General features: G+C 44.9%; 2 protein-coding genes across 4 annotated transcripts in view; one reads left to right on the top strand and one right to left on the bottom strand.

The window, feature by feature from the left end:
• LOC132383440 (disks large-associated protein 2-like) overlaps nucleotides 1-25,509 on the bottom strand; it is a 706,715-nt gene that overhangs the window by 609,580 nt on the left and 71,626 nt on the right. The window lies entirely within an intron of this gene.
• On the top strand, nucleotides 10,881-25,025 carry LOC132383332 (uncharacterized; the record flags this gene model as incomplete). The annotated part of the gene is made up of 3 exons (XM_059954234.1): nucleotides 10,881-13,302; nucleotides 18,015-18,144; nucleotides 24,812-25,025. Coding segments are annotated over 3 exons (2,766 nt in total), but the record flags the coding sequence as incomplete, so codon positions are not given.

Here is a 25,509-nt window from a genome sequence, read left to right as displayed (position 1 = left end):
ATTGGAACGTTGGGAGGAACCAGAGCACCCAGAGGAACCCCACACAATCACCAGGAGGAAATACAAATTCCTTACAGGTGGAGTCAGAATTGACCTCAAACTCCAATGCCCCCAAGCTGTAAAAGCATCACGCTAACTATGCTACTGTAGCATGTAGCTCATTAGGGTGTAAAGCCTGTAAGCATTAGAACTTCATTGTGATTGTTTACTTTGCTGAAGTTCTCGGAAGGTGAAGTAAGCCAGGAACTTCTTTTGAGGCAATTTGTTCAGCTATAACCCACGTAGGATGTCGATAAAACTTGAGCTCCAAGAGAAGACAGAGGGGCTCCCCACTGCTGACTGTAAGGGGCGTATTCTCCCCCATCACCACGTGCGTTTCCTTCAGATGCTCCAGTTTCCTCCTGCAGTCCAAAGATGTACCTAAGTAAGTTAATCGGTTGTTTTAAGTTGTCCCGTGACTAGGCCAGGATTAAATCAGAGGATTGTTAGGTGGTGTGGCTCAGAGGGCCAGAAGGACCCATTCTGCACTGTGTCACAATTAATAAACAGACAAACTAAACTCTTTGTGTCTGTGAACACCGGACACGGTCTCACAATGGGTTTGACCAGCCTACTGGGCCTCTTGTTGATGAGCAAAAGCAAGAAAGAAATTCAATGTGAACTTAACAAGTAGTTATAGGAAGATACTAGCAAGAATTATAGACTTATACACACACACATACACACTCACACTCTATATATGACAGTGCTCTGGAGCTTCCAAATCTGGAAAAAACATACCAGCCTTACAATTATACTGGACAACACTGTCTTTATGTAAACACAAGAGATAGTGCAGATGCTGGAAATCCAGACCAACACACACAAAATGCTGGAGGAACTCAGTAGGTGAGTTAGCATCTACGGAAGTGAATAAACAGTTAACTTTTCAGGCTGACATCAGGACAATATGGTCTGTCTAGTGGATTTTTTTTCACAAAACCCAATTGCAAAACATCAAATGCTTTGCCCACAGCCAGTGTCACAGCTCGGATCCTCACACAGAACAGATATATATCCCTCAAGTGCTGTCACTTCAATACAGATTTTCACTTAAGTTATTATTCCAATAAAACAAGAATAGTGATATTGATAAGTTTACTGATAATACCCTTACACAACAACTTACTGGTTAGTTAACTGGCTGTTTGTTTTGAGAGAGATTTTTAAAAAATCCCTATTTAATTGAACACATTATGGTTGTGATTATTCCTGTAAAAACTCAGCGGTTGGGAATTATTACCTTGGGGTGAAAATTAGATCATGGCTTCATGTCATTGTCAACATATTAACTTCTGCTGGGTTAAAGAGAGAATAAGAGCTCTGTCAAGGCCATCTGCAGCAATCACAGGATTATTCATTTACAGGGCTATTGTTTCTGCATTGAAGGACCTTAAAAGAACAGACTCAGGAACAGGCCTCTCAACCTGCGTCGTTGTGCCGAACTAATTAGCTAATTGCAGCTGATCACTTCTTCCAGCATAGGGTCCTTTCCACTCCATTCTCTATGTGCCTACCTGAGTGTATCTGAAACACCAGTATTCCTGCCATCACTCTTAGTTTAAAAATCTGCCCCTGTGAACTATCCCGATGTTGGGGGAGTCCAGAACCAGAGGCCACAGTTTAAGAATATGGGGTAGGCCATTTAGAACAGAGCTGAGGAAAAACTTTTTCACCCAGTGAGTTGTGGATCTGTGGAATGCACTGCCTCTGAAGGCAGTGGAAGCCAATTCTCTGGATGTTTTCAAGAGAGAGTTAGAAAGAGCTCTTATAGATAGCGGGATCAAGGAATATGGGGAGAAGGCAGGAACAGGGTACTGGTTGTGGATGATCAGCCATGATCACATTGAATGGCAGTGCTAGCTCAAGGGGCCGAATGGCCTACTCCTGCACCTATTGTCTCTCTCACCTTAAATGCACGTCCTCTAGTATTAGACATTTTGATCCTGGGAAAAAGTTGCCAGCTATCTATTCTAAGCCCATCATGAATTTTATAAATTTCCATCAGGTCTTCTCTCAGCCTCCACCAGTGCAGGGAGAACAATCCAGGTTTGTTCGTTCTCCTTATAGCATATCACTTCTGATCTGGTGGTACCATGGCAAACTTCCCACAACCTTTCCCTTGCCTCTGCATTCTTCCTACCATTGGGCGATCAGAATTGCAATACTCCGAATGCTTCTGAGTTTTCCGAAACTTCCTGTCTCTTGAACTCAAAGTATTCATCACCACCCCATCAACACTTGTGGCCACTTTCAGGGAGCGATGGACTCGGACCAAAAATAGAAATGTCTCAAAACGTAACTGCAGTCCGTGGAAGTAAAGCCCTCCTGCACTACTGAGCACACCTACGTGGAGTATTGTCGCAGGAAAGCAGCCTTCATCATCAGGAACCTCCTCCACCCCAGGCCATGCTCTCTCTCATTGCTGCCGTCAGGAAGATGGTACAGGAGCCTCTGGGCTCGCACCATGAGGTTCAGGATGTGTTATTACCCCTCAACCATCAGGCTCATGTACCAGAGAGGATAACGTTACTTTCCCCATCACTGAACTGTTCCCACAACCTATGGACTCACTTTCAAGGACTCTTCATCTCACATTCTCGATATTTATGGCGTATTTATTTATTATTTCTTGGCGATTGCAGGGATGACTTACAGCAGACTGAAAAGCTTGAGCATGTAGATATTAAGGAAGAGGATGTACTGGATCTTTTGGACAGTATCAAGTTAGATAAGACACCAGGATCAGACGAGATGTACCCCAAGCTACTGTGGGAGGCAAGAGAGGAGATTGCTGAGCCTCCAGCATCATCAATGGGGACGGGAGAGATTCCGGAGCATTGGAGATGTTGCAGATGTTGCTCCAATATTCAAGAAAGGGAGTAGAGACAGCCCAGAAAATTATAGACCAGTGAGTCTTACTTCCATGGTTGGTAAGTTGATGGAGAAGATCCTGACAGGCAGGATTTATGAACATTTGGAGAGGCATAATATGACGAGGAGTAGTCAGCATGTCAAAGGCAGGTTGTGCCTTATGAACCTGATTGAATTTTTTGAGAATGTGACTAAACACATTGATGAAGGTAGACCAGTAGATGTAATGTATATGGATTTCAGCAAGGTATTTGACAAGGTACCCCATGCAAGGCTTATTGAGAAAGCAAGAAGGGGACATTGCTTTGTGGATCCAGAACTGGCTTGCCCATAGAAGGCAAAGAGTGGTTGTAGACAGGTCATATTCTGCATGGTGGTAGGTCACCAGTGGTGTGCCTCAGGGATCTGTTCTGGAACTCCTGCTCTTCGTGATTTTTATAAAATCACGACCTGGGTCTGCTGATGACACACAAAGGTTGGGGGTGTTGTGAGTAGTGTGGAGGGCTGTCAGAAATTACAGCAGGACATTGATAGGATGCAAAACTGGGCTGAGAAGTTGCAAATGAAGTTGCTAAGTGTGAGGTGGTTCATTTGGTAGGACAAATATGATGACAGGATATAGTATTAATGGTAAGACTCTTGGCAGTGTGGAGGATCAGAGGGATCTTGGCGTTCGAGTCCATAGGACACTCAAAGCTGCTGCATTGGTTGACTCTGTGGTTAAGAAAGCATACAGTGCACTGGCCTTCATCAAACATGGGATTGAGTTTAGGAGCTGAGAGGTAATGTTACAGCTATATAGGACCCTGGTCAGACCCCACTTGAGAACTGTGCTCAGTTCTGGTCGCCTCACTACAGGAAGGATGTGGAAACTATAGAAAGGGTGCAGAGGATATTTACAGGGATGTTGCCTGGATTGGGGAGCATGCCTTATAAGAATAGGTTGAGTAAATTTGGCCTTTTTTCCTTGGAGCGACGGAGGATGACAGGTGACAATAGAGGTGTATAAGATGATTGATCATGTGGATAATCAGAGGCTTTTTTCCCAGGGCTGCAATGGCTAGCAGAGAGGTCACAGTTTTAAGGTGCTTGGAAGCAGGTACAGAGAAGGTGTCAGGGTTTTTTTTTATTTTGTTTTTTTTTTTTTACACAGAGAGTGGTGAGAGCGTGGAATGGACTGCCGGCGAAGGTGGTGGAGGCGGATAAAATGGAGCTCAGAAAAATAGAGGGCTATGGGTAACCCTAGGTAATTTCTAAGATAAGGACATGTTCGGCACAGCTTTGTGGGCCGAAGGACCTGTATTGTTCTGTAGATTTTCTATGTTTCTTTTCTCCTTCCTTTTTGTGTTTGCACAGATTGTCTTTTGCACACTGATTGTCTGCCCTGTTGGATCAGCCCTTCATTGATTCTGTTACGGTTATTGGATTTATTAAGAATGTCATCAAGACAATGAATCTCAGTGTTGTATTTGGTGACATACATTTTGATACTAAATTTACGTTGAACTCTGGAGCTTAACATGACCATATGTTGCAGTATTAGCAGATCTATTGTACAAACTGCAAAAGCAAGGAATAAAATACTAATACTTCCATTACATCACTCCTAACATCAGGAAGGAAGAGAAAAATACAATTGTATTTCATGCCAATAATTTACTTTGAAAGGCAATCAGCCATTATATTCATCATAATATTACCCGAAGAGAAAATGGAATTTAGTTACTAATTCTTTTATTCTGATAGTGCCGGGATGAATATCGACTCAAGCACAAGAAGAAATCTTTGCTTTTCTTCGGAAATGTCTGGGCGTGATTTACATCTACTCAACGAACAATTCGCTAAAATGCATTGGGCCCTTGGCTGCTTTTTTTTTTGCTTACAACTCAGCTGGAATGATATACAGCAAAGAGTCATTTCACCAGAATTACTTAAGCAAAAAAAAAGAGGGAACTTTTATCAGCAACGGGGATCCTTTAAGGAACATAGATGGTTCCGTGTTTCTTAAAGGATGGTTTGGATAGGTACATGGATGGTAGGGACGTGGTCCCGGTGCAAGTCGATGGGAGTAGGCTGTTTGAATGGTTCTGCATCAATTAGATGGGCTGAAGAGCCTGTTTCTGTGCTACACTTTTCTGTGACTCTGTAACAGTCATGCATGACATCTTAACCATGCACTTTGTGATCTAGTTAGGAGATGGCTCTATTCTCCATCTCCTCTATACCCCTCGGCAAAGGAATCAATGTAACGCACAAACAGCGTATTTAGCCCATCAAATTCCTACTGGTGGTGGTGTTGGTGTTCCTTTTTAAGAGGGATCCAGTTACACCTATTCCTGTGACACAGCATCTCAACTACATCTCAGCATCTTGAAGACACAAGGGACTGCAGATGCTGAAGTCTATAGCAACTGGAGGATCAGACATCACCTATGGAGAGAAATGGGCAGTCAAAGTTTCAGGTCCAGACTCTTTAGCATAGTACCTTTCCTGAGATTTGTTGCTCAAATATTAATGCAATACTTCCCTTGTGCTTTGCCCATGCTTCTATACACCGCATTCCAGCACACTTGAGTTAATTTCCTCCCAAGTGGGAGGTTTTCTAGGTGTTCTTGTACATCAGTCAATGAAAGCAAGCATGTAGGTACAGCAGGCAGTGAAGAAAGCTAATGACATGCTGGCTGTTACAACAAGAGGAATTGAGTATAGGAGTAAAGAGGTCCTTCTGCAGCTGCACAGGGCCCTGGTGAGACCCCACCTGGAGTATTGTGTGCAGTTTTGGTCTCCAAATTTCAGGAAGGACATTCTTGCTATTGAGGGAGTGCAGCGTAGGTTCACAAGGTTAATTCCCGGAATGGCAGGACTGTCATATGTTGAAAGATTGGAGCGACTGGGCTTGTATACACTGGAATTTAGAAGGATGCGAGGGGATCGGATTGAAACATATAAGATTATTAAGGGATTGGACACACTGGAGGCAGGAAGCATGTTTCCGCTGATGGGTGAGTCCAGAACTAGAGGCCACAGTTTAAGAATAAGGGGTAGGCCATTTAGAACAGAGATGCGGAAAAACTTTTTCACCCAGAGAGTGGTGGATATGTGGAATGCCCAGAAGACAGTGGAGGCCAAGTCTCTGGGTGCATTCAAGAGAAAGTTAGATAGAGCTCTTATAGATAGCGGGGTCAAGGGATATGGGGAGAGGGCAGGAACGGGGTACTGATTGTGTATTATCAGCCATGATCACAGTGAATGGCGGTGCTGGCTAGAAGGGCCAAATGGCCTACTCCTGTACCTACTGTCTATAGTCTATTGTCTAACATTCCTTTCTGTGGATCTGGGAACAGTTTTGAGTGACTCTTTATCCAATTTGACCATAATACTGTTGAGTATTTAATACTTCAGTGAGATTTGAGAAATCTTGTCTATATGTTTATCTTGTATATTTATTAAAGGTTCCAGAGAGAAGACTGGGGAGTGGAGTTAAGGAGGGGAACAAAAAAGATCAGCCATAATTGAATGGCAGAGCAGACTTGATGGGCCAAATGGCCTAATTCTGCTCCAAAGTCTTATGGTCTTATATATTGTATTAAGCATTCCTGTTCATTCACTATGTTATGTAACTTCAAAACAGTAAATTTAAGGAAGATAGAGGAGTCTGAAATGTGAGTCGGACCGTCTTTAGTTTTAGCAAAGTGTGTGCGTATCACAATGTAATGTAACAACATAGGCAATTCATATAACCCATAATGAATTACTTAAATGAACAAGAATATTAAATCAAAGGTTCAAAGGTTAATTTATTATCCAAGTCTACAACTTGAAATTCGTCTTCCCTGGGTGGCCATGAAACTAAGAAAGAAAAGAAAGACAGCACAATCATCAAACATCCCTCCCCCAAATAAAAAATGAACAAAACGGAACAGGCACATCACCCCCAAATCCCCCCCCCCCGCACAAAATAATGAATAAAGCGAAACAAACACATTGACCCTCAAATCCTCCTCACCACACAAAAAAAAAACAAAAATGGTACAGGCACATCAATCCCCAAATCCCTCCTCCAGCACACACACAAAATGGAAAGATTGGGCTAACCAAGAACCTTTCAAACTCTGTTTTAGATATACTCAATGACTTCCACAGGAGGAGGCACTTGGGGGAGGAAGGATTTGGGGGTTGATGTGCCTGTCCCATTTCATGACCTCCACAGCTCTCTATGGCATTAAATTCCACAGATTCATCACCTTCTGGCTAAAGAAGTTACTTCTCATCTGTTCAAATGGATGTGTCCCTATTTTGATGCTGTGCCCCCTGGCCCTACGCACCCCCTTACTGGAAACATCATCTCCACACGTACTCTGTTTAGGCCTTTCAATATTTAACAGGGTTTAATGAGATGTATCTTCATTCTTCTAAACTTTAACTACAGGCCCAGTGCCAACAAAATGCTCCTGATTCCCAGAATCATACTCATAAACTTCCCTAGACCCTCTCCAACACCAGCACATCATTTCTTAGATACGAGGCCCAACATGACTCACAATACTTCAAGTGTGGTTTAATCAATGTCTAATAAAGCCATAGCATCAATCACATCTTTGCTCTTATATTCCAGTCCTCTCGAGATGAATGCTAACATTGGATTTGCATTCCTTACCACAGAATTAACCTGTTAATTAGCCTTTACGGAATCCTGCACAAGGACTCCCAAGTCAATTTGCACCTCTGATTTCTTAATTCTTTTCCACTTAGACAGTAGTCTACATATTTATTCATTCTACCAAAATGCACGACCATACATTCCCTACACTATATTCCATCTGCCACTCTTTTGTCCATTCTTTCAATCTGTCCAAGACCTTCTGTAGACTCCCTCCTTTCTCAACACGACCTTCCTCTCCAACTATCTTTGCAACATCTGCAAACATAGCCAAAAAGCCATCAATTTCATCATCTAAATCATTGATGTATAATGTGAAAGGAAGCTGTCCTGACCACTGTGGCACACCATTTGCACCAGCAGCTAATCAGAATAGGCCCACTTTATTGCAACTCTTTGCCTCCAGCCAGTCAGACAATCTTCTATTTGTGCCAGTATTTTTCCTGTAGTATCATAGCGTCTCATCTTGTTTAGCGGGGTCGTGTGTGGCACCTTATCAAAGGCCCTCTGGAACTCCAAGTTAATAACATTTTCCTTTGTCTATTCTGCCTGTTATTTCTTCAAAGAGTTCCAACAGATTTGTCAGGCAAAATTTCCCCTTAAGGAAATCATGCTGACTTTGGCCTACTTTATTATGTGACTCCAAGTAGCCTGGTAGAATTTAAAACAAAGCAGTGCCACAGGTGTTCTTTGGAAGGGAAGACACAATCACGTCTAATAAGAGGCAGAAAATGGAAGAAATCACTGGTTCATAAACAGTGAGTACCGGGTGATAATAATCATAAAGCAAGAGCAGAAATGGCTGGCTACGACAGAAAGGTAACCAGATTTCATATACTGAAGGGATTGAACAGTATTGTGAAGCAAATGAAATCACCAGTGAGAAACAAATACCAATTTTGCTGAGTACATTCGGCTTAAAGGCATATAGTTTGCTTCAAAGTTTAACTACTCCAACCAAACCAGCAGAAAATAGTTTTGCTGATATTGTGAAAGTAATACAGGAGCAGTCAGAACAAAAGCCATTGTTGATTGCAAAACACTTTAGTTTCTTAAGTGGAACCAAAAGCAAGTGGAGTCTATTTCAGCCTTTGTAGCTGAATTGAAGAGATTGTCTGATTGTTTCAGCTCAGTGATAGGCTTAATGATGCTGTGAGAGATTGTTTGTGGAGTCTAAAAAGAAAGCATTTAACAACAGCTCTAACTGAAGCACAACATACATTTGAAAGAGCAGTTGAAACTGATGTATCAATGGAAACAGCTGACAGTGATGCAATTGAGTTGCTGTCTAGAATTAAAGTGAGCATGAACAAAATTGCAAATGACTCGAAACAAGAAAATTGTGTTACCATTGCAGCAGGGTCTCACATATGCCAGACCAATGTAGGTTTAAAGGCAAAACTTGCAGAAAATGCAATAAAGTAGGACACATACAAAGAGCATTTCATAAGTCGAATGTACAAAGAGCATTTCATGTCGAATGCAGAGAGAAGAAAAAAAGCTAAGAAGTCAAGTTGCAGTTTTAAAAAGAGCGCTAACCTGCATGCTACTGATGAAAAATTTGAGAAGAATGAGAGTGACACAGGACGATGTAACCTGGAGAGTTATAATTGTGGTGAACTATGTGCCTGTCGGGACACGCCCCTGCTGACTGCTCCTGTGGCTCCTCCCACAGGCCCCTGTATAAAGGAGGTCTGAGGCCTGACGCTCGGCCTCAGTCTCCAGGACATTGTATGATAGACACTCACTCCTGGTTCCTTCTTCCAGTCAATAAAAGCCGATATCTCACCTTACGTCTCAGTGTGAGTTATTGATGGTGCATCAATTTTATTGACTGGAAGTTTTACAACATGGAACCCGTTTTGCATCCGGACCGGTTGGATTTAGACCCTCAAGACCCTGACGCAGCTCTCGCTTTTGAACTCTGGCTTGCATGCTTCCAATCATACTTGGTGGAGCTTCGTGTGACTGAACCCGCCGTTACGCACAGAATCCTACTCTCGAGGGTCACCCCCAAAGTTTACTCCATTATCCGGGGCACTGGACGCCCTCAAAAGACAGTACCTGCGGCCGGTGAACACCGTCTACGCAAGACATCGTTTAGCTACCCGGCAACAGCAGCCTGGCGAATCGTGCGCTGAGTTTCTCCGAGCACTACAGACACTCGTCCGAGCTTGTGACTGCAAGACGCTCACGGCAGAACAACATGCGGAGCTGCTGGTGCGAGACGCCTTTGTGACGGGACTGAGGTCAGTGTACATGCGCCAGCGGCTGCTGGAAAACTCAGACCTTACCTTAAGCTCGGCGATAGAGACGGCCGATGCTCTGGAAGCTGCGCTGCATAACGCCGACGCTGTCCAGTCGCGCGATTCCCCGCCGGTTCCGTGGACTCCTCAGACCCCGCCACCACCGGCTCCCGGGAGCGAATTCGCCAACGCCGCTGCCAGTCGCAATTCCACGAGCTCCCCGACCCTGACCACGGCTGTGGCCCGTCAGAAACTCGTGCTTTGTTATTTCTGTGGCCATAAAAAACATCCTCGACAACGCTGTCCAGCGCGAGAAGCGACCTGCTCCAGCTGCGGAAAGCAGGGCCATTTCGCCAAGGTCTGTAAGTCTCAACCTCGAGCGGAGTGCAGCGCTGCGGGTGAAACGTGGGGGCCGCCATCTTGCATGCCCGGATGTGGGCGGCCATCTTTGTCGACGTCAGCACGCTCCGCCCCCGGCCCTCCGATGCTTACCGGGTCTCTGGCCACTGTAACTCTCGACCAAAGCGCCCCACACCAGCTTGCAAGGTCCATGATGGACATCCGGGTGGAGGGGCACAGGACTAGATGCCTGTTTGACACGGGCAGCACTGGGAGTTTTATTCACCCGGACACAGTGCAACGCTGCGGACTCGCAACGCGGCCGGTCAGTCGGAGGTTCCATTTGGCTTCTGGGTCGCAGTCCACAGACATCCGGGCGGGTTGTGTAGCGACATTGGTGGTGCAAGGCACAGAATATCGGGACTTTGAGCTGCTGGTCATGCCTAATCTGTGCGCACCTGTGCTATTGGGGCTGGACTTCCAGAGCCATCTCGAAAGTGTGACTATGGTATATGACGGGCCCCTCCCACCACTTCCACCACTCCACAGTTTTGTGGGACTTCTTCACATACCCCGCTACTGACCACACACACACACACGGGCACACACATCCCATCCAGCACCAGGCCGACAGCTGCGCTACCGACACCACTTGCAGCCTCTCCACTCTCAAGGTCCCTCCCCCACCGCTGTTCGCCAACCTGACCCCCGACTGTAAACCTGTGGCAACTAAAAGCAGGAGGTACAGCGGGGGGGACAGGGCCTTCATTCAGTCGGAGGTGCAGCGGCTGCTCAGGGAGGGGATCATTGAGCCAAGCTCCAGCCCTTGGAGGGCCCAGGTGGTCGTTGTTCGGACTGGGCAGAAAAATAGGATGGTGGTGGACTATAGTCAAACCATCAATCGGTTTACGCAGCTTGACGCATACCCCCTACCCCGCATCACGGATATGGTCAACCAGATTGCTCAGTATAAGGTGTACTCGACAATAGATCTGAAATCCGCTTATCACCAGCTCCCCATCTGCCCAGAGGACCGCCCCTACACCGCCTTCGAGGCGGGCGGCAGGCTCTATCACTTCCTGCGCGTCCCTTTCGGTGTCACGAATGGTGTCTCTGACTTCCAGAGGGAAATGGACCGGATGGTGGACCAGTACCAACTGCAGGCCACATTTCCCTATCTGGATAACATCACCATCTGTGGTCACGACAGGCCAGATCACGACGCCAACCTCCAACGATTTCTCCAAGTGGCCGCAGCTCTGAACCTTACTTATAACAGGGACAAGTGTGTGTTTGGTACCACCCGCCTTGCTATACTTGGGTATGTCGTGGAAAACGGGGTTATTGGCCCTGATCCCGAACGTATGCGCCCCCTGTTAGAACTCCCTCTTCCCACCACTCTCAAGGCCCTCAGACGGTGCCTGGGTTTTTTTTCCTATTACGCCCAATGGGTCCCCCATTACGCAGACAAGGCTCGCCCCCTGGTCAAGTCTACCTCGTTTCCCCTCTCTGCTGAGGCCTGCGCGGCCTTCGACTGCATTAAAGCGGACATTGCCAAAGCTACGATGCATGCAGTGGACGAGACCGCTCCCTTCCAAGTGGAGTGTGATGCCTCCGATTTCGCTCTGGCTGCTACCCTCAATCAGGAAGGCAGACCAGTAGCATTCTTTTCTCGCACCCTCCAAGGCTCCGAAATTCGGCACTCCGCGGTGGAGAAAGAAGCCCAGGCCATAGTGGAGGCTGTTAGGCACTGGAGGCACTATCTTGCTGGCAAAAGGTTCACCTTGCTGACCGACCAGCGCTCGGTTGCGTTCCTGTTCAGCAACCAACAGCGGGGCAAAATCAAAAATGATAAGATTCTGCGGTGGAGGATAGAACTCTCCACCTACACCTATGATATCCTGTACCGGCCTGGAAGGCTCAATGAGCCCCCTGATGCCCTATCCCGGGGAACATGTGCTAGCACACAGCTCGGCCAGCTGTACACCCTTCATGCACAACTTTGCCATCCGGGGGTCACCCGATTTTACCATTTTGTGAAAGCTCGGAACCTGCCATACTCCCTGGAGGACATCAGGATGATGACCAGGGACTGCCAAATTTGCGCTGAGTGCAAACCGCACTTCTACCGTCCTGACACGGCACAACTTGTCAAGGCCACCCGCCCTTTTGAACGACTGAGTGTTGACTTTAAGGGCCCCCTTCCCTCCACTGACCGCAATGTCTATTTTCTCAGTGTTATAGACGAGTACTCACGGTTCCCCTTTGCCATCCCCTGCCCCGACACCACTGCCACGTCCGTCATAAACGCCTTGCGCCAGCTCTTCACTCTGTTCGGGTATCCCTGCTATATCCACAGTGATAGAGGGTCCTCCTTTATGAGTGAGGAGCTGCGCCAGTACTTGCTAGCTAGGGGCATTGCTACTAGTCGGACCACGAGTTATAATCCCCGGGGTAATGGCCAGGTGGAGCAGGAGAATGCCACAGTGTGTAAGGCCACACTTTTAGCCCTTAAGTCAAAAGGGTTGCCGGTCTCTCGATGGCAGGAGGTCCTCCCTGAGGCACTGCACTCTATCCGCTCCCTGTTATGTACGTCCACCAATGCCACCCCTCACGAACGCCTATTCTCTTTTCCCAGGAAGTCTGTCACTGGGACCACCCTACCAGTTTGGCTGACGTCCCCGGGGCCAGTGCTGCTCCGGAAACATGTGAGGAGCAATAAATACTCCCTGCTGGTAGAGAGGGTTCACCTTCTACATGCGAACCCCCAGTATGCTTACGTGGTCTTACCTGATGGGCGGGAGGACACGGTCTCCATCCGCGACCTGGCACCCGCAGGTGCAGCAGACCACTACCCTGAAGGCTCTCCGGTAACTATGAACCCTGCACCAGAGGTGACACTGTGCTCACCGAGCCCTACACAGACTCCTCACGACACTTGTATACCGGGCGTTTCGTACGCATTTATACCAGGCATGCGGGATCACCGGCGCCTAGTGGGCAAGAACAAGCACAACCTCCGTCCCCTGTGCAATCACCAATGTTGCTGGCATCTATGCGGTCACAGCCGGTGCTACGTAGATCGCAGCGACAGATTCGACCACCTGATAGACTTGACTTGTAAGAACTTCGCCACATGGGACTCTTTCAAACGAAGGGGGGGTGAATGTGGTGAACTATGTGCCTGTCGGGACACGCCCCTGCTGACTGCTCCTGTGGCTCCTCCCACAGGCCCCTGTATAAAGGAGGTCTGAGGCCTGACGCTCGGCCTCAGTCTCCAGGACATTGTATGATAGACACTCACTCCTGGTTCCTTCTTCCAGTCAATAAAAGCCGGTATCTCGCCTTACGTCTCAGTGTGAGTTATTGATGGTGCACCAATAATGTAAAAACTAGCAACAGACCAGCAATATGGCTTACTCCAGAAGTGAACGGCAAATGAATTAAAATGGAATTGAATGCTGGTTCAGCCATGCAACAAAATGAATTTGAACAGCATTTCAAAGATACCAAACTAAAGCCTGTAGATATCCAACTAAGAACGTATGCTGGAGAGAAGACAACTCCCGAAGAATGAACATTTTTAACAGTGAAACATAACAACTAATAAGCTACAAGGGGCAAGCATTGTGCAGCTGTGAGTGGCTAGGGCAACAACAACATGTTTGGAGATCCATCAATCACTTCCCTGCCACACCCCCTGTAATACATGCACCTGTTTCCATGCTGTACACCATGGACACCATGAATGGTCCCCACAGGGCAAACAGATGTTGGTGCCAAGCTCTGTGCCTCTGGCTGGAACATATTGGACCGAGGAAGGACCATGCTGCTCAGTGTAATTGTGAAAGTGGCAAAACCAGCGGTCCAGCTACAGCAGTTTTTGTAGCAGACATATCCGAGAAAGCTTCGGATATATTAATCAGGCAGTTACTTGAAAACCATGGCTTGGTTTTAAGTTGGAAGAGAGTTCATGGAGCAGGAAAGTTGCAAGCATTAACATTTGAGAGTATAAAGAAACGGAATCTGCTCTTGCGTGTATTAAGGGTATTGCATGAACTTCAAGTGGGAGACAAAGAGCTGCTTGTAAAAGCAGATGCAAAGGCCAAAGCCCGGCTGGATGAATGGAAGGCCAACAAGAAAGGAGTTAATGGCGGTATGAAAACAGAGGATTTGTCAGATGATGTTGTGGATGTGGAAACCTAGAGGAGAGATCAGATTGTAAACGGAACAAGAAGAGAATACTCCAATGAACTAAACGCACCTTCCAAAGATCAAGATGCACATCCTAGAAAGAAGGGGAAAAGAAAAAGAAATATAAGCTGAAAAGGAGAAGATAGAAAGAACGTGAGCGAAAAAGAGAGAAGGAATGTGTGTAAAAATGGGATAGAGAGAGAAAAACAAAGAAAAGGAGAAGAAAAGTGTCCAGAGCTCTCAGAACCATTTCCTGCAGTCCCAGTGTCAACTCATACAACCACCACAGACGAGGTCCCAGAACCTGCGATTGCTTTTACAGACACAAGTCTCACTTACCAAACATAGTGACCTCCTTTGTCAGGAAGAAAGCATTATCCTAACAAGAGTAAGAAAGACTCCACAGCATTTAAATCCTTAGGCCTGAATGGGACAATTTAACATTTACTATGCTGTGGATGTCTGTAAATTAGTTGCATTATATAGCAGAGATGCATTCTCTATTGAGTTGGAGTTTATAGCTAAGCGGGATGGTGTGTTGTGTATCTAACATTTCATCAGTTTTTGAGCAATCTTGTAAATATATTGTTTGAATAAGCATTCTTTTCTGTTTAAATAATTATGGGTTATAAGTAAAAATATATGATTTGCATATATCTTCATGCTACATATGACACATGTGTGCCTTACTTAAAGAAACAGACAAAGTTAGATTTGCATCTCTCAGTTCTCTCATTTTCCTTTGAAATAGTTTAATGTTTTGGTGTTATAAAACGTAACAGTAATCCTATAGGAACTGTGTAGTGCTGTACAATATCTAAACTTGTCACTATGTGACCTTGGTAGGAGATAGTTCTGCCTGCTGAAAAAAGGTTGTTATTTGTCCATTTGATACCATATGGAAGGCTCATGTCTTGAAGTGGTGGCCCCAAACAGTAGCCAAGATATGGGATATAAATTTCAATGGTATATAGAGAAGGAATGTAAAAAGGGCAATGTTGTGATAATCAGGGGAGACTTCAATATGCAGATAGATTGGGAAAATCAGGTTGGTGCTGGATCCTAAGACAGGAAACTTATAGAATGCCTACAAAATGGCTTTTTAGAGCAAATTGTGGTAGAGCCCACTTGGGGAAAAGCAATTCTGGATTGGGTGTTAAGTAATGAACCAGATTTGATTAGGGAGCCAGTGATCATAATGTGATAAAATTCACCCTGCAGCTTGAGAGGGAGAAGACAAAATTAGATTATTCGTATTACAGTAGAGTAAAGGGAATTACAGAGGCATGAGAGAGGAGCTGGTCAAAGTTGATTGAAAGAGGATGGCAAGACAGCAACGGCTGGTGTTTCTTGGGGAAGGTCAGATGGCACAGGATAGATGTATTAGATGTATCCTAAGTATAAAGATTCTATAGGAGGAATGAGCCAACTGTGGCTGACAAGTCAATGACAGCAAAAAAAGCAAAATATAATATAGCAAGAATTATTGGGAAGTTAGGGGATTAGAAAGCATTTAAAAATCAACAGAAGGCAACTAAAAACCATAAGGAAGGAAAAGATGAAATAGGGAGGTAAGCCAGCCAATAAAAACAAAGCCAATAATATGCTTTTTTAGATATATAAAGAGTAAAAGAGTGGAAATCTGCGAACAGATGTGAACAGAAATGTGTAGAATAAACATTTGAGGGGAAACAACGTAATTTGCCCTGGAATTGTCAAGTGTTGTCAAAAGTAGAAACTGCATCTTCTGAAGTTTTTGCGTCTATGAAACTTTGTTTTTTTTTGTTCAGACAGATTCTGTGTTGTTACTTATTTTTAATATACAAGAAAGTATACTGGCATTTATCAATGAAACACAAGTACAATGAGAAGATTTGCTAGGGGAAAAAAGAGCCTATAATGGAGATAGTATTTCAGCATAACTATGAATCTAAATTTATAGAGAATGGCAGAGTTTTCCAATGAGGAGAGATTGAATAGACAAGGATGGTTTTTCTGATGAGTTCTGAAAGCTGAGAGGAGATCTCAGTGAAACTGGTATTCTCAAAGGGCTTGACAGCCTCGGTGCACATTCCCCATGAGGAGTATTGGACTACGGCACACAGTTTGAGAGAAAGTTTTAAGCCAGTTTGAGAGTGAGAGTGAGAGTTGAGAGTGAAATTTCCTCAGTGACTCACATTTCCAGCAACCCATGATTAATCCTGTGCACTGTTCTCCCTGTGGCCCCAAAGGTTTCTTCAGAGGCTCGGGTATCTTCCCTTATAAATATACGCGGATGGTATGTTCCATCAGCCATGAGAACTGAACCTGGGAGGAGCTGATGGGAATGCTGCGGCAAATTAGTGTAAACCACCCATTCCCACTCGTTCCACTCTTCTGTAGGAACTGGGTGGTTAACGGATAGTATGGACTTTGTGGGCTAAAGAACCTGTTTCTATGCTGTTTCTCTCTATATGTATAAGGTGGCAAACCTTTGAAATTCTCTACCATAGAAAGAACCAGAAGATCAGTCACTCCATACATTGTGAATGGTGATCGATAAAGTCTGGGTATCAAGAAAACGGAAGGAAAGTGAGGATAGTGCTGGCAAATGGCCGAAAGGTGGAAGGTTAGCCATGGACTTAATTCACAGTGGAGAAGACCAATGGGCTATATGGCTTACTCTCACTTCTATATCCAATGTTCTTATAAATGGGCCAAGACATCTCACGCATTGTCTGACAGACTCTCCTGTGCACCACTCAGGCCACAAAATGTCTGCTTTACTGCTGAAAATGGGGGCTGACCATAAGCAGAAAGAGGACATCTGTAAACTTTGTGAACAAAGGTAATCATTGGCATTTTAGAACCAGTAAAAAAAACATCCAGGCAGAGACAAACTGCAAATTAAAGTCGGTAAATCCAATGAGGAAAGAGGTATTGATGGAGAAGGAAAGAAATGCCAAATTTAAAAGGGAGCAAACTGTATTGAGAGAGGAGAAAATATCTGTGAATTTTGAATTCAAACTCTGTGGTGATACACCATACCTTTGTCTTCCTCTATTGTCAGAGAGGTAGCCATTAACATTCCCCACATGAATTACAGGTTATGTCATTTGCAGTAACAAACATTAAAACTTTCTTTGATGAGGTTAGTGAGCGCTTACAGTAATCTCCAAAACAGTCCAGCATGGGGAAGTTTAAGACTGCGGCACAGCTACTGAATTTTTGTTACTTACATTTAACACTGCAACTGCTCTTTAACTTCCCGCACTGTTTACCCAAAGACAACAGTGATTGCCAGAGCCTTGCCTGAATCAGAATCAGGTTTATTATCACTGACGTATCATGAAATCCACTGCTTTGCAGCAGCTTTCCAGATCAAGGCATTAAAAATACTATGTTACAGAAAGAAATATTTTAAAAAGTAGTGCAAAAAAGAGCAAAATCTTGCACTTTCCATTCATTTCCTTGTCACTACTTTGACAACAAATCTTCAATTCTTAAGCAACATCAGAAAAAATATATTTTCTGTTGAAAGACGCATGCTATAGAATAAGACTCAACAACACACACAAAATGTTGGTAGAACACAGCAGGCCAGGCAGCATCTATAGGGAGAAGCTGGTGTGCTGATTGTTGCCAATTAATCTCTTTAATCATTTTTGGAACTGGCCCAACAGGTCTTCAAAGTAAACAAAGTTGTGGGAAGTTGATAAAGTTTGATGTCAGAACATCTTTCAAGAGGGTGACACCTTGCAAGGCAATGGACCCCAATGATGTATCCAATAGGTTCTCTGAAAGCATGAACAGGTAGGGTGTTCGAAGACATTTTCAATCTCTCACTGATACAGTCAGAAGTTCCCACCTGCTTCAAAAGGGCAACAATCATACCAGTGCCCAAGAAGGGTACGGTGAGATGCCTTAACAACTTTTGCCCAGTGGCACTCACATGTACTATGATGAAGTGTTTTGTGAGGGTCGTTAGACTAGAATTGGCTCCTGCCCAAGCAAAGACCTGGACACACTGCAATTTGCCTATTGTCATAATAGGTCTACAGTGGATCCAATCTCATTGGCTGTTCATGTAGCCTTGGATCTCCTGGACAAGACAAATACCTATGTCAAGATATAGTTTATAGGCTATAGCTCAATTATTTCTACAGTTCTGATCAAAAAGCTCCAAAATCTGTGTTTCTGTACCCCACTCAACAACTTGATCCTCAATTTCCTCACCGGAAGACCACAGTCTGTGCGGTTCAGAAATAACACCTCCACCTCGCTGATAATCAACACCAGCACACTTTAAGGATGTGTGCTTAGCCCACTGCTCTATTCTCTCTGCACCCATGACTGTATGGCCAGGCACAGCTCAAATGCCATCTATAAATTTGCTGATGACACAACCACTGTTAGCAGAATTTCAGATGGTGACAAGAAGGCATACAGGAGCAAGGTAGATCAGTAAGACCGAAGAATTGATTGTGGACTTCAGCAATGGTAAAGTGAGGGCACACACACCAGTACTCACCAAGGACACAGTAGTGGAAAGGGTGAGCAATTTCAAATTCCTGGGTGTCAATATCTCTGAGCATCCATCCTGGGCCCCGCTTACTGATGCAGTTACAAAGAAGGTATGACAGCAACTATATTTCACCAGGAATTTGAGGAGATTTGATATGTCACCAAAGACACTCACATATTTCTACAGATGTACCGGGGAGAGCATTGTAACTGGCTGCACTATCATCTGGTATGGGTGGGGGGGCACTGCGAAGGATCAAAATAAGCTGCAGAAAGTTGTGAACTCAGTCAGCACCATCAGGGGCATTAGCCTCCCGCGCCCTCACATCTTCAAGGGATGATGCCTCAAAGAGGTGGCGTCCATCATTCAGGACCCCCATCACCCAGAACTTGCTCTATTCTCATTGCTGCCATCAGGAAGGAGGTACAGGAGCCTTAAGTTTATATATATATAAAACTCTAATTTACAGTTTTGTAAAAATTAATTATTGCAATGTACTGCTGCCATATAACAAACAAATTTCACAACATATGCAAGTGATATTAAACCTGATTTTGCTCTGCCTTTTCTTTCATCCTGGCGAACACAAAACTTCTTCCCTGCCCTTAAAAAAAGCATCCTCCATGTCACACTGCTCACTTAATGTGAAGTCTTATTTCAGTGTTCACAAATGGATAATTATTGTAATTAAACAACCAACACATATTAAATCTATTGTAGTAGAATGCACACATAACGTCTCACCACCTGGCTTTTTCTGCTTAGGCCCTTACCTTTTATTTCCTGTGACTAGTTTCTAAACGCATAGAAAATTTATGTGAATATTAAACAGGGACAAGAGCGGAGACAAAAGTCAGCATTTGTCTTAAGCAGATACATTAACAGGTTCTGTCATCAGGCATGTTGGCACGTACAGCTTTAGAGCGCACACGCACTAATTGCATTTACCAGATGGCTCCTCTAACCCCACTGTTAGTGTAACATGATTAAATAGGGCTGACATTTCTATGCTTTCAATGTCTTATCATTATGACTGAGCAGTGCATTAAATAACATAGCAGTACTTTAACTGAAACAGCAATCCATGGTAAATCATATAGGTTTACAAACTAATAGATTATAACATAACCAAGAACAAAATGACAGATTCCATGACGAGGTTGAAGGAAACGCAGTGGTACTGTTTCCATTGGAAATGCTTGTTGTGCTGCTTAACCTTTTCAGCACTTTGTTTTAAGGCATCTTTGGTGCCCTCTTTTTAAGCCAGGGAAGAGTGCAACGCCAACACATGGAAGCTGTGTGAATGTGTTACAAACGGAGAGCTCAATGGAGACAGCGAAGCACCTCTTTAAACAGTTTACACTGACAATTAGAGATTGAAAGAAGGGGGGGGGGGGAGAAAAAAAAAAGAGTACAACTCCTGCCAGAACGCAACCATGGAAATCTATCGAATTAAATATTTGAAAAGTAAGCTCCAGTGTAAAGGGAATTCCCATCTCAGGTAGGTGTCAACTGAATTCTTTTTGGATCCAAAGGCTCGCTTTCAGGAAGTTTTTGGGATAGACTCAATAAAGAGAAGCCATCCTTGCAGCTATTACACAAAGACATGGTCAACCAGGCATTACTTGAGAGCTCAACTCTAGACTTTCAATGGTGGACATCAGAAAGTCACCCACTTCCTTGCTGAAGCAACCCCAGCAGGAAAAACAGCTGTCATTTCTCTCTTCATCAGCCTTTAGTTGAGATACTCGATAGATGAAGAAGTTCCTCTACTTAGCAGTGGCAAAAAGTGTTCTCCCTTGCAATTTGGCACAAGTGATCAAAGGTGAATTTAGTCGCCTACTTTTGGGAAGTTGCTCTTGATTTCATTTAGCATGCTTCAGCCATTCAAGTCTGGATCAGGAAAGCTGACGACCATTTATGGGCCAATTTGTGGGATCTGTGTGTACATTAATGACATTGGTGCACAAAAGCATCTGCAGTTAGCAGTCACTGTTCTGGGGAAATTCAGCATCTTACAGTTGAATGACAGCCATATTATCTGCTCAGAGAGTTTACTATTGTGTTCGTCACCACTGTCTACATCCCCCTGAGCCTGAACACCGGGAGAGCTTTACAATATCATCGGCTCGCTACAAAACAAGCATCTGGACAGTCTCTTCATAATTACAGGAGACTTTAATCATGTTAACTGACAGGACATTTCACCCAAACTCCACCAATACGTCACCATGGACACCAGAAGAACAAGCTGACTTGACCATGTTTATACAAACACACACATTACTTACAAGGCTATCCCACGTCCTCATTTTGGCCTCTCTGACTATATCTCCACAATATTAATCCCAGCACACCTACCATTGCTGAAAACAGAGAAACCACTAACGAGGACCATCACTGTACAGCCTACTGAGGCAATCTCTATGCTCCAGGACTGCTTACAATGGCAGATTTTCAGTAAGGCAGCCACAAAAGACAAGACACAGACCTCAAGGAATATGACTCACAGGTCATCAGCTACATCTGTAAGTGTGTAGTCAACTTTGGCACCTCAAGGACGGTCATCTCAACCAGAAGCCTTGGCCGAGTACAGAGGTATATTCCCTTCTAAGAGCCTGGGATGCTGCCTTCAGGCCCAGTGACAGGACCGTTCGCCAAGGAGATGGAAGAAGCCTCATCAAGAGGGCACAAGAAACTCAGGAACATCTGTGTGATAATTGTCCCTGTGGTAGGTGGCTGGGCATGAAGGGGAAACAGCGTTGACAGTGCAGACTGCACAAGGGGAAACAGCGTTGACAGTGCAGACTGCACAAGGGGAAACAGCGTTGACAGTGCAGACTGCACAAGGGGAAACAGCGTTGACAGTGCAGACTGCACAAGGGGAAACAGCGTTGACAGTGCAGACTGCACAAGGGGAAACAGCGTTGACAGTGCAGACTGCACAAGGGGAAACAGCGTTGACAGTGCAGACTGCACAAGGGGAAACAGCGTTGACAGTGCAAACTGCACAAGGGGAAACAGCGTTGACAGTGCAGACTGCACAAGGGGAAACAGCGTTGACAGTGCAGACTGCACAAGGGGAAACAGCGTTGACAGTGCAGACTGCACAAGGGGAAACAGCGTTGACAGTGCTAATGACACCTCTCTCCATGATGCTCCAAACAACCTCCATGCACGGTTTGGGGCATGCAACACAATGCCAGCCACAAAAGCTTCCCTCTGCTCAGGTGAGCAACCACTCCCTAAAACACCAGTGGACATTACAAGTGGACAGTAGCAGAGAGTCAACCCCAGTAAGGAGGCCGGGCCAGACAACATCCCTGGCCGAGTACTCAGGAAGCATGCAGGCCATCTCACTAATGTCATCACAGACATCTTCAACACTTCACTCATCCAGGCTGCTGTCCTCACACATTGAAAACAGCCACCATCATCCTTGAACCAAAGAACTCTACCCCTTCAGAACTCAGTGACTACTGCCCAGTGGCACTGATGCCAACAATCATGAAGAGCGTTGAACAGTGGGTAACGGCACATCACAGAACCTCCATTCCTGCCACACTGGACACTCACCAATATGCTTACTGACAGAACCGGTCTACGACAGATGTCATAGTATCTGTCGTGTACCTGGCCCTGACCCTTATGTCAGAATGCTGTTTCTGGATTTCATTTTGGCCTTCAACACTATTGCCCAACAGACCTTAGTGAACAAAAATCTTATGCCTCGGTCTACATACACCTTGGCGTAAGCATTCCTAACCAACAGACCTCAAATAGTTACAACCACTCCTCTCTCCCCATCATCCTCAACAAAGGCGGCTCCCTGGGTTGTGCGCTCAGCCCACTGCTGTACACTTTGCACTCACATGACAGCGCGGACAAATACCTGAGCGGTCACATCAACTGATTCACGGATGACACAACAGTGGTGGGGCTCACCATCAACAGCGAGGAAATGGCCTACAGAAAAGCAGAACAGCTCGAGGCCTGGTGCCAGGCAAATAATGTCAGCAAGACTAAGGAGATGGTTATCAACTCAGGAGAACTCACACCAGTCACAGCCCACTTTACATCAGCGGCACAGTAGTTTCAAACCCCTGTGAGTGCACATCTCACACAACCTCTCATGGTTCCAAACCACATCCTACACAATTAAGAAACCTCATCAACGCCTCCACTTTCTGAGGAGGCTGAAGAGAGCCGGACTTTGCATATCCATACCCACGTAATTCTACGGATGCACATTAGAGAGCATCCTGACTGGCCGAATGACTGCTCGGTACGGAAACAGCGCTGCAGCAGGCAGTCAAAACTAACCAACGTGCCACTGGCACCGGGCCACTATCGAGGACATATGTACAAATGAGCCAGATAAAAGCCAGTAACATCATGAAGGGTCCCACCCACCCTGCTCATAGATTGTTTGTCCCACTCCCATCAGGGTGATGCTCTGTAGCATGTACACCAGGACCATCAGACTCACAGAAGAATGACTTTCCCCAAGCAGTAAGACTGACCAACACCTCCACCCACTAACTCCACCATACTTTATTGTTTCCCATCAGTCGCCCTATGTACAGCCTAGTATCACTTTATGGACATATAATCAATATATAAGCTATCTCATGTATTTATATATATTATGTTTTTATTAATACTGTGTTCTTTATCTTGTGTGCTGCATTGGATCTGGAGTAACAATTATTCCATTCCCCTTACACTTGAGGACAGGTAATGACAGAAAACAAAATATTTGAAAACCAGATAAAACAGATTGATGGTTGCCCGCTTTTCTAATGAGAAACATCTAGGGAAGTCGAAAACTCCACTTTTTCTAAATCAGTTTACCCAGAGTGGTACGAACATCGATAAGGCACTCAGAGTTAGTACAATCGGCCCTCTTTATCACGGGGGATTGGCTCTGGGACCCCCCCCCCCCCCACGGAAACCAAAAAACGTGGATGCTGAAGTCCCTTATATAAAATGGAGTAGTATTTGCTTATAACCTATGCACATCCTCCCATATACTTTAAATCATCTCTAGATTACTTATAATACCTAATGCTATGTAAATAGTTGTTATACTGTATTGTTTAGGGAATGATGACAAGAAAAAAAAATCTCAATGTGTTCAGTACAGACGCAACCAACGTAGCTCTTCTGGGAACACTGATGCCATCTTGGCATCAGCTGATCTCGATTCTCCCGTGATCTTTAAGTTCTTGAGGCTGTAGCACCAGCCAGCCATCCATCGCACTAAAGGCTGATTTATACTTGTGCGTCGCATCTAGGCCTTAGGTGTTGCGTATCCTACACCGTACCTACGCTGTACCCTATGCAGTAGGGTGACGTGCACCTCTCCAGAAAAGGAGTCGTGGCAATGCAGACGGCAACAACTGTGATTGGTTTGCTAGGTAGCATTGCATTTCCTCCTACGCATTTTCGGTTGCTTCTTCTCTGTCGTGTCTGTAGGCTGTGTGTACACCGATGCAAAACAAATGAACCAAATCGTCAAATCTACCTGCCGACATGCAAAAATGTTTGAAATGCATTTCCTCGTCCGTGTCTCTCACGAAGAAACTCAACACAGTGGCATAGAAACCCTACCGCCAACTAGTGTTTTGGCGCACACCAATGCATGCTTCCTATGGCATAGAGCAACACAGAAGTGAAAATCAGGGCTACGGCAGAGGCTGCAGCTTAGCCCGTGTGCGCAGGTATAAGTCAGCCTTAACGCTACCACGAGTTTCAGCTTCTTTCTGCTTAATTGTGCGAATGCTCAATTGGTTCTTACCGACCTCATGGCCCACTTCGGCAAGCGACATGCCACTTTTCAAAAGACCTAAGATTTCTACTTTCTCGGCAAGAGATAGCACTTTACACTCCCTCTTAGCCTTTGAGGAATTGCTTTGACCACTTAATTGCTTTTTAGGAACCATTTTTTCACAGAAACAAAGTAGCAACCGAACAAGACGAGAGACGAACAATGTTCGAACGAGTTCTGGAGAGAGAACTTTCAGGTTTTCCCAATCCGCATTTGGTTGAATCCGTACATGGGGAACCCACGGATAAGGAGGGCCAACTGTATGAGAAAGAACTGATTGAAACCGTGTTAATCATTCACAACCTGCCACCCCAAATCAGAAAGCCAACAGATGAATGATCTTACTCATTATGGAATTAGATTTTGAACATATCCCCATTTCTTGGAACAGCAGCCAACAGTGTTTGGGTGAAACAGCCTGCCCTCTTCGGCTCCCTGTTTGAGCCACATCAATTGCAAACTGTTTTCCCATCTGACCATATATTGCGGGTATTAGTGGCAAGGGCAGCAATTAATTCCCATACCCAGGGGCACTTGAATAGGGTGGCGGAGAGCTTGTTTGCTATAGCTGAACAGCTTGTTCGGCCATTTCACACAGCAATCAAATGACCAACTTCATCACTGTGGATCTGGACTCAACTGTTGGTCTGTCCTATCAAGGGTAGCAGCTTTATATCCTGGAAGCCACATGAACCTAATTTCATTTTTGTGTACATTAGTTGAATTAAATTTCCCATCTGCTATGGAGAGATTCAAAGTTTTAAGTCTAGATTATAAGTCATGAAGTTTCATCACTGTCCACAGCCCTAATACCTTACTCAAA

Source organism: Hypanus sabinus, chromosome 30 (genome assembly GCF_030144855.1).
Source record: "Hypanus sabinus isolate sHypSab1 chromosome 30, sHypSab1.hap1, whole genome shotgun sequence".
NCBI classification, from domain to species: Eukaryota; Metazoa; Chordata; class Chondrichthyes; order Myliobatiformes; family Dasyatidae; genus Hypanus; species Hypanus sabinus.
This window is presented reverse-complemented; position numbering and strand designations above follow the sequence as displayed.